This window comes from Pelophylax lessonae (assembly GCF_965119305.1).
Source record: "Pelophylax lessonae genome assembly, chromosome: 2".
Lineage (NCBI taxonomy): Eukaryota > Metazoa > Chordata > Amphibia > Anura > Ranidae > Pelophylax > Pelophylax lessonae.
In genome coordinates, this window is record NC_138769.1 from 592,605,730 (window position 1) to 592,615,758 (window position 10,029).

The 10,029-nt window shown below is 49.9% G+C and overlaps 1 protein-coding gene across 1 annotated transcript; it reads left to right on the top strand.

The window, feature by feature from the left end:
* Window positions 1-314: 314 nt before the first annotated feature.
* On the top strand, window positions 315-3,026 carry LOC309548199 (uncharacterized protein; the record flags this gene model as incomplete). Its single annotated transcript, XM_082248154.1, has 2 exons — window positions 315-570; window positions 2,431-3,026. 2 exons carry the CDS (start codon window positions 315-317, stop codon window positions 3,024-3,026), a joined length of 852 nt encoding a protein of 283 aa, XP_082104280.1.
* Window positions 3,027-10,029: the final 7,003 nt, after the last annotated feature.

Genomic DNA, 10,029 nt, shown 5'->3' on the forward strand with positions numbered 1-10,029 from the left:
CGGTGCCTCCGGTGGTGAGGAATTTGCGTTCGGCCTTGCACCGCCCTTTGGTGGTGTCGGATAAGTTGAACAAGGAAGTGGCTCTCGGTCGCATGGCGGGCCCGTTCTCTGAGGTGCCGTTACGGGACTTGGTGGTTTCGCCGTTGGGGGTGGTTCCCAAAAAGGAACCCAACAAGTTCCGCCTCATTCACCACCTCTCCTTCCCGAAGGGTGGGTCCGTGAATGACGCCACTGACCCGGAGGCCTGTGCGGTGTCTTACATTTCCTTTGACGCCGCGGTGGCCTGGGTGCGACATTATGAGTGAGGGGCCTTGATGGCTAAGTCTGACATAGAGGCGGCGTTCAGGTTGCTCCCGGTTCACCCGGATAGTTTTCGGTTACTGGGCTGCTGGTGGCAAGGGGCGTATTATGTGGATCGCTGCCTTCCTATGGGATGCTCCATATCTTGCGCGTTGTTTGAGACCTTCAGTTCCTTTGTGGAGTGGGTGGTCAGGGATGTTTCCAGAGTGAATTCGGTGATCCACTATTTGGACGACTTTCTTTGTGTGGGCCCGCCTTCTTCCAATGGATGTGCGATTCTGCTCGCCACTTTGCAGCATGTGGCGAGGGGTTTCGGCATTCCTTTGGCCCCGGACAAGACGGAGGGCCCGACCACGGTGCTCAGCTTCCTGGGCATTGTCGTGGATTCGGAAGCCATGGAGTGTCGCCTGCCGGAGGATAAGTTGGGGGCTTTGAGAGCTGAAATTGAGGGGGTGCTGGGCTTGCGCAAAAGTCGTTGCTGGGTAAATTGAATTTTGCCTGCCGCATTATGCCCATGGGCCGGGTTTTCTGCCGACGGCTGTCAGCGGCGACTTCGGGGGTAAAATTGCCCACTCACTTTGTCAGGCTCAACCGAGAACACAGGGATGACTTGCGTCTGTGGCACGGTTTTTTGGCCACGTACAATGGTAGATCCTTGTGGTTGGCCGGGCCGATTAGCAACTTTGATTTGGAGCTGTTTACTGATGCGGCTGGCTCGGCTGGGTACAGGGCTTTTCACCGAGGGGCGTGGAGCGCCGCCCCTTGGCCGGGGGAGTGGCAGGTGGCGGGTTTGGTCAGCAACTTGGTTCTGCTGGAGCTGTTCCCAGTGGTGGTGGCTCTGGAGATTTGGGGGGCGGAGTTCAGGAATTTGAAGGTTCGTCTCCATTGCGACAATCTCGGGGTGGTCCAGGTTATCAACCGCGCGTCGGCTTCTTCTCAGCCGGTGGTGCGCCTCCTCAGGTATTTGGTTTTGCGGTGTCTACAGTTGAATGTTTTCCTGTATGCTGTGCACATTCCGGGGGTTCATAATGATATTGCTGACGCGCTGTCTCGTTTTCAGTGGGACAGATTCCGGGAGTTGGCACCGGTAGCGGAGCAACGCGGAGTCCCGTGTCCGGAGTGGCTGTGGGGGATTGCCTTGGGGTCCTCGCTGGATGGATCAGGAAGTCGGTGAGCGAGTCCACATGGTCGGCATATAGCAAGGTATGGTTGGAGTGGCTGGAGGTGTTGCGGGTGGCGGCGGTGGATCCTCGGGGTCCGGAGGTCAGGTGGGTGTTACTTTCTTTTGTCTCTGATCATTTTGAGAGGGGCTCATCGGCTTCCGCTGTGGCGCGCAAGTTGTCCGGCTTGGCCTTTCTGTTTAAATTTTTGGGTTGTCAGGACTTCACGAAGGACTTTTTGGTACGGCAGGCGTTGAAAGGCTATTCCAGGGCGCATCGGCGGAGGGACTCGAGGCGCCCGGTGTCCTTCGCTCTTTTGCAGGACGTGTACACGCAATTGGGGGTGCACTGCACCTCGTGTTACGAGGTGGCGTTATTTAAGGTGGCTTTTTCTCTCGCTTTTTTCGAGGCTTTCCGGGTTGGGGAGTTGGTCAGCTCCTCCCGGACGGTGCCGGGGGGCTTATTGGTTCAGGATGTCTCTTCCGGTCGGGAAGGGGTTACTATCCTCCTTCGCAGGTCGAAGACGGACCAGAGTGGCCGGGGGGTCCGTGTCCGGCTGTTCGCGGTGCCGTCTTCACCGCTGTGCCCGGTGGGTGCTGTTCAGGCTTATGGGGCAATCCGCCCTTCGCGGCCCGGTTAATTTTTGATGCACGCGGACGGGTCATCGTTATCTCGTTTTCAATTCATCTCGGTGTTTAGAAAATGTGTGCGCTCTTTGGGTTTGGATGCCAGTAAGTTTGCGTCTCATTCCTTTCGGATCGGGGCGGCCACGGGGGCCGCGCGCTGGGGGTTGAACGAGGATGCGGTGAGACGCATTGGGCGTTGGGAGTCCAGGAGGTTCTTGTTGTACGTACGTCCGCAGCTTTTGTTGTAATGTATGTGCGGGTGTTGGTTTGTATCGCTGGGGGGTGGGGGGCCCAGCTGGTTGTCTGATTATTGGTTGGTGTTTTTTGTTCCCCTTTTCTTATAGGTCTGGACCCCTGCCTCGTTTGGATTTTGGGACACTCGTATGTTTTCTGGGGGGCCCGGAGAGCTGATGTGCGTCCTAATGGTAGACAGCTTGGTTTCTCTCGGCAGGAGGCTTGCGTCAGGTGGATGGGGGTGCCGGGGCTCACTTGGGGTAGGGTCCTCCCGGAAGTTCATCGTTTCGCCCGGTTGGACAGGCAGCCGGATGTTTTGGTGCTACATGCCGGGGGCAACGATTTGGGGGCCAGGTCCGCGCGGGCCTTGATCAGGGATATCAAGTTGGATTTCCTGCGGCTGCGCACGGCTTTTCCGGCGCTGCTTATAGTTTGGTCAGATATGGTGGCCCGCACGTCCTGGCGCATGGCCAGGTCGGTCGAGCGGCTTAATAAGGCTTGGATCAAGTTGAACAAGGAAGTGGGGCGCTTTGTTTGTCGGAATGGTGGGTTGGTGGTCCGCCACTTGGAGTTGGAAGTGGACACATGGCGGTATCTGCGGGGTGACGGAGTGCACCTCAATGCGGTGGGTATAGATTTGTGGGCTCTGGGATTGCAGGATGGGATCCAGCGAGCCTTGAGGGTTTGGAGGGGCACGCAAGGGTAAGGTGTCACCCTTGAGTGCTGGTGGCGTTTTGTTGGTCTTTGCTGGGGGGGGAGGTGAACAGTTTAGGATAAGGGTATGGTTGGGACTCATCGTTGGTATGGGTCCCTATGGTGCATTCCATTTAATGTCAGTTTAAATGGAATTCAAAATGGTGGCACTGCGGGGAGTGGTTTGTCTCCGAGCCGGTGACGCGGCTGGAGGCCTATCAGGGCACAGGTCCCGCAGTGCAGGATTTGGAATTATTTGGGGGTGCCTCAAAGACCAACAGGCTTAATGACTGATTTGTTTTATGTTTTAAGGAATGTTTTTCTCTTTATGTTAATTTTAAGGTAAAAGGGTTAATAAAATGGCTGCTGTGGCCAATTAACTCCAAGCACGGTGTGGTCTCATTTATTTAGGTAAGGGGAAAGGTTTATGGAATGGGAGTGGAGTCTTTGGCGTTAAGCAGCCTAAGAGTTTGGGGGGGTCATCTATTCTACATTGGTCATGAGTGTGCAGCTTGTATAACAGAGTAAATTTGCTGTCCCCTCAAAATAACTCAACACACAGCTATTAATGTCTAAACCGCTGGCAACAAAAGTGAGTACACCCCTAAGTGAACATGTTAACTCACTAATCTGGGGGTGTCAGCGCAATTTCAAAGTCACCGATCAATGCGATTTCATGCTGACATCTGTGCGACTTCATTTAAACAGATGTCAATGTTAGTGGCACATGGAATAGTGCAGGAACCTTTTTCAAAGTCGCTACGACTTGAATGGTTCCATTGCTGCAAATGGGGTGTAACTTGTCATTCGACTTTGAACTGTCAATTTGCATTTCAAGTCGCACTCTATGTTGGGAGTTCTGACTTTAGATGTGGGCACTTATCCAAGGTAAGCATCCCATAGTAGTGAGGCCAGAAACCGGGGCTGCCAGCATTTTCAGAACATCAGCCCTATTATTTCAATTAGGGCTCGTTCGCTTTTCAGAGGATGTCTGACTGGCAGTGAGGAATCAATATATTGACTCCTAAACATATTTTGTAACCCTTAAAATGCTTATCCCACCACGCTGCAACTGCATGCATTGTATGCGATTGCAGCCTGGCCCTATTCATTTGAATGGGTGATGTTTGACAGTGGTACCAGCTGCTGAATCCAACATAATGATCAATTTTTGCAGCGGCCACAACATGAGTATGGATCCATGCGACTGCATTTCTGGGTTTGAATGGACAGTTGAGGGCAGTAAAAGCACAGTTCATGAGCCCTTCATGTTTCCATACCTCACTAAAGCAGTATTAAACCCAAAACCAAAAATGTATTATATTGCAGCTTACCAATCATTCATGCAGATTCACACGTATGCGATGTCAGACATCGCATGTGATTCGCACCGCACTGCTGTGCAAATCATATGCAATGTCTGTGTGATCTGAATTCAGCCATGCAGATTGCATGGGTGAATTTGCATCGCATTCGGCCCAAAGTCACACAGGACCCTTTTTTTGGTCCGCAGCAGAATCGGATCGCATGGGTGTTCACACCTATGCAATCTGATTCCTGTCCGAACTCACAGTTCACACTGCGATATGTGAACTAAGCTGGGGGTGTCGTTAAGTTTGTATTGCCACTCCCAGCAGTACGCATATGGCAGTGTGAACTGCGTGCGACTTGGGTGTGACGTGGGAACCCTCAGTGGATTTGCAGGGTTCCCGCATCGCACCAATGTGAACTGCCTGCGAGTTGGGCACGATGAGGGAACCCTGCAGTGGATTCGCAGGGTTCCCGCATCGCACCAATGTGAACTGCCTGCGAGTTGGGCGCGATGAGGGAACCCCGCAGTGGATTCGCAGGGTTCCCGCATCGCACCAATGTGAACTGCCTGCGAGTTGGGCACGATGAGGGAACCCCGCAGTGGATTCGCAGGGTTCCCGCATCGCACCAATGTGAACCGGCACCTAGATGTGATGGCTGCTTCAGTTTTCTTTTCTTTGGCTTTTTCCCCTCAGTTTTCACCTGGTGATCTGGCCAGAGATAAGCAGTTTGTCTCATTTGTGTAAACTCACACATTTTGCTGGAGAGCTTGAACTTGTGAAAAACAACAGACTTGCTGGCTGGATCACCAGATAAAATAGAAGAAAGAAAGCCTAAAAAAGAAAAACGAATGCAGCCATAACATGTAATAATTGGTAAGATGCAATAAAATAAATGTTTGCTTTTGGGTTTAATACTTTTATAAAGCATTTCCAGTGGTTTTGTGTATTTCACACCCTGCACCTGTAATCCCAGGCAGAGAACATTATATCTACAACATGGATTAACTTGAGCATGTTTTAACACTGGTGGTGAAACGCGTGTAGGTGGTGAAAACTGTGTTCAGCGTTGGTTTTTTTTTTATTTTTTCATTGATGTAAATCTCTCCTATTCTGTGATTTTGGGATCTAAAGCATTCAAAGGAAATTTCCTATTGTAGGAACAGTGTGAATCACATACCTTTCTATAGGTGATATCTAATAAAGGTTTTTTACTGCTGTGCTATGATCTGACCTAAAGGGTTGCAAAACTGTCTATAATACTTCAAAATCAATGTACATCTAGTACACCAACACATTTCTCCTGCCAAACTGGTGTGCTTTTAGACTTGCAGTGCTACTTCTGGCCACAAGAGGGAAACGTGCACTACTGAAGAAGCAAGCTGCAGTATTTGTAATTGTTCCAGTATTTCATAGACAATATCACACATTGTCCATTTTTAGTTAAAGTGGAACTTCTCTCTTCCAATCAACATTGAATATTTTTAACCTTCATGCTGCCAGCATTAGTAAATAGATAAGAAAGATTATCATAATTACTTGTTTTACATTTTTTTTTTAACATTCCTGCAGTGGCTTCCTGGTTTCTTGCCTAGGCAAATGATGTCATACATCCCAGGTGTCTACAGGAGGAGAGGAGGAGGGGTCTTTTTATCTAAGCACACTCTCCTGCATGCATGCTTGAACTAAGGGCAGATGGATTCAAGAATGAATCATTTGCCCTTACTCAAGATGGCTGTGGCCGGAAATGCTATGCTCTCAACAAAATAAAGCATGGAGACATGGATGGATGGATGGGAGAGTTTGCTTTGAATATTAAAAATGAATAAAATAGTGTTTTTGGTTTGTGGTGCTCCAATGCAGTGAAGATCCACTTTAAAGCTGAAGTTTTAATCCGCTTATATTTTGCCTTCCCTGGTTCCTCCCTTTCCCCTCAACAATCTGCTAACGAAAGGTTTAAAGGAAATATTCAAGTGTTCATTATTTACCTTATTTTAGCCCCAGTGGTATTATCACTGGGTCTCTTTGCTTCTCTCTGCAATGCAGACAGATCATGGCTGGTGGGAGGAGCCTACATGGTGCTGTATATAGCTTCCTGAAAACATCACAGCAGCTTGCTTCACTTCTCTTATAAACGTAGCACCCTCCTAGGAAGGTGCTAGTGAGAGAGTATAGTTTTTGGCTCTGTCTGCCTATCAGAGGAGCAGCAGGGAAATCTATATTGCTTTCTGTCTACCAGAGAAGAGGATCTGTGAGTGAGGTCTGCTCAGTATGCTCAGTGTGTGATTCATTGAGTCTAGATAGTGTTTCCACACTTGTCCTATAGGGAGGCATGTTGGACAGTGGGGGGGAAACCTGACCAATGGGTACACAGGCCTTGATACAGTCCCAGTGATTGGTAGAGACTGGCTGTCTTGGTGCATTATGGGATACTGCATAAAAGCCAGGAGCACATGTGCTGCGGGGTCTTTGGCTGATGAGCAGAGTCCCAGAGGGAAGGTGGCGGCTACCTCCTCTGTAGCAGTCGCATGCGGTCACAGGCAGTCAGCCTGGGGACCAGAGGATAGGAACTGAACCCAGAGGTCCAGGAGAACTGACTGGTTGAGACACTGGAGACACTCAAAAAACAGTATTGTGACCACAGGGGATTTTATCTAGGGGCCTGACCAGAGGGGGGCCACCCTGGTGTAGGATAGTCAGAGGACAGGTGTCAGTCTGTGGAGTGAAAGGGGATCTACCTAACTAAGTCGTCTGAACAGAGACCTGACCTAAATTCATAAACTGACCACAGTGTCAGGGCTCAGCAGCACTGTGCTGTATAACATGCTTTAAGGAGACAGGATCAAATTTTTTTTTTTAGGTTAACAAATGCTTAAAAAAAAAAAAAGGCTAGTATTTGCTCTTTAAAAAATAAGTATAATGACTAAGCTCCTCCCCTTCATGACATTGTTGAAAAGGGGCGGAGCATGGATGACCTTAAAATGATGCCCCCCCCCCCCTGAAAAAAGTTCTGCGCACGCCCATGCGAGTAGGTTGGTATTTTGAGACTAGACTAGTGATGTAGCTGGTGGTTGACTTCACTTTATTAAAGTAGAGCTTCACCCAGAAGGGGAAGCTCCGCTTGTTTGCTCCCCCCCCCCCCCCCCACCACCCACTGCCATATTTGGAACCTTTTATAGGGGAGAGGAAACCTGTCAAACCAGGTACCCGCTCCCACTTCTGGGTAAGATCCCTGCAATCATTGTGCGGCCATCAACAACATTTCTGGCCCCTCCTCCTTCCCTCCAGCTGCTTCTGGGAGAAACACAGGTCCCAGAAGACAGCGGGACCATTCAGAAAGTGCAGCATGACTCGTGCATGCGCAGTAGGTAGTGAAGTACCAACGAGGGGGCGTTCCGCCCGGGGTACCTCATATTGGGGGGGTTTTCAGGCCTGCAGCAGCTGACTGGGGTCCCGTCATTGAAATGGAGCCCATCGCGCTGCCCACAAGATGTTTTCCCGGCCAGGGCTGACTGATCAGGGGCAGAAGGTGGCCCCATGTCCTCCTATCCCCCGGCTCCTCCCCCTCTCCACCTCAGATCTCCTGCTGTCTGAAGAACCAATACAGGTGATGCCTGCTGCGGTTCCCTGATCTTCTCTACAGGGTGTACTCCAGTGTGCAATCCTGCACATAGCCAGCACTCTGCAGACACCAGGGTAGCAAGAAACAAGGGAAAAAAAGGTTATATGAGTCCTGGCTGTCACTTCCCATCTCCCTGTGTCTGCTCAGGAACTACACATCCCAGCATGCCTAGCTGGATACAGGCTGCTGGGGCATCGTTGGACTTGTAGCTGTTGATTTGATGCTTTATCACTATACACTCCTGGTGCAATAAATTGTCCCCAATGTGATCATAGTAAAAGGATTATAGGACCCATTATAGGGGTTGTTGTATGGTACAGACAATTAATGATTTGTATGATGAAAATCTGGTCTACTAAAAAATGTTAAAGTCGGGGGGGGGGGCAGTTATAGTATCTGTGTGGGGGGGTGGGTAGTTAGGGATGCCAGATATAGGTTTCGGGGAGGGGGGTGCCGGATTTGGGATCCACCCCCGGTGTGCCAAATGCTCTAGGTACGTCCCTGGCAGTAGGAAACAGGCTGTGAAGGCCAGAAGGCTTCACTTTCTGTTTCCCTTAGTAAAGATGCCGCTGGATGGATCAGCTTGGGGTGCCGACATTGCAGGATCCCTGGATAGGTAAGTGTCCTTTATTAAAAGTCAGCAGCTACAGTATTTGTAGCTGCTGACTTTTATTTATTTATTTATTTTACAGGCTGGAACTCTTCTTTAAGCCCCCGTTCACACTAAGGCGACCTGTGACACAGGTCGCCGTAGGTCGCCTTCCATAGGGAAGCTGCGGACCCGTTCTAATAGGAGCGACACAAGTCGCTCCGACTTAGAAAAAGGGTCCGGAGCTTCTTTGGGGCGACCCGGAGCGACCGTCATAGACTTCAATGTTATGAAGTCCGTGCCGGCCGCTTCGAGGGCGCGGCGCGCTGCTCGCACCGCGACCTCGGAGGTCGCCCCCCCAAGTCGGATCGCCCCAGTGTGAACGGGGCCTAAGTGTTATAGCCTAGTATTCACTTTATTAAAGTCTAACTCCATCTTTCTGTCACTCCCCATACCTCGGCCGTGGCAGGAGTTATATCCAGTCAAGTGAATAGGGCCATGCCACAACCACCCCAACAATCACATACAAAGCCTGATGTTGCAGTGTGTTTATCTAAACGTTACTGGAGCAATACAACACCTCCTCCCTGCCTGTCTATTGCTGTCTGAAGAGTGATCCATACATGGATCGTGCTTCCTACAGTAAGGCCCCGTTCAAACTTGAGTGTTTTGTAGCTTGTACCTCAAAACTCAAAAACGCTCACAAAGCAAAAACCTTTTGTTTTCAATAGCCCTTGTTCACATCTGAGCGTATCGCCGCTTGCAGCAAAACGGCTGTCGCTTAAAAAAGTGCATGAGGTACTTTTCAGGAAAATTTGAGCATTTTTGTCAGCATAGACTTCAATGGAAACGCGACATGAGCTTTTTTTAAGCTTTTTGTATGCATTTTCTGCTCAAACAGCGGCTCTTCATCCCTTTTTCAGCAGCACTACACACCTTTTAGTTTAAAAACACCTGGAAAAAGCTGCAAAAACGTGCAATTCTACTCCAAATATTCTTGAAAACCTGACACTAGGGCTCGCTTCACACTTGTGCGATGATGGGGAACCAGTGAAATTCCAGTGCAGGTTTCTACATCGCATCTCACTCCCAGGCAGTTCACGCTGCCCTCTGGGAACCGCTGCGGGCGTCAATGTAAAGTTAATGACACACCCAAATCGGTTTGCAGAACGCAGTGCGAACTGTGCTATCAGGCAGGAATCGATTCCAGTACCAGTAAAAGGGTCCTGCACCGTTCTGGTCTGAATGCGATACAAATTCAGCCATACAGTTTGTACAGTTTGATGCATGCGATCTGCACAGCAATGCGGTGCGAATCACATGCGATGTCTGTGATCTCACCAGTGTGAACCCAGTCTTAAGGCTGCATTACCACCTGGGCGTTTTGAATTGCAGGCAGAATCATGGCGATTTCAAAGCGCCCAGGTGTGAATGACAAATTGCACAACGCACATTTCAGATGCCATTCATTTGAATGGCCCCTTAAAACATGGTG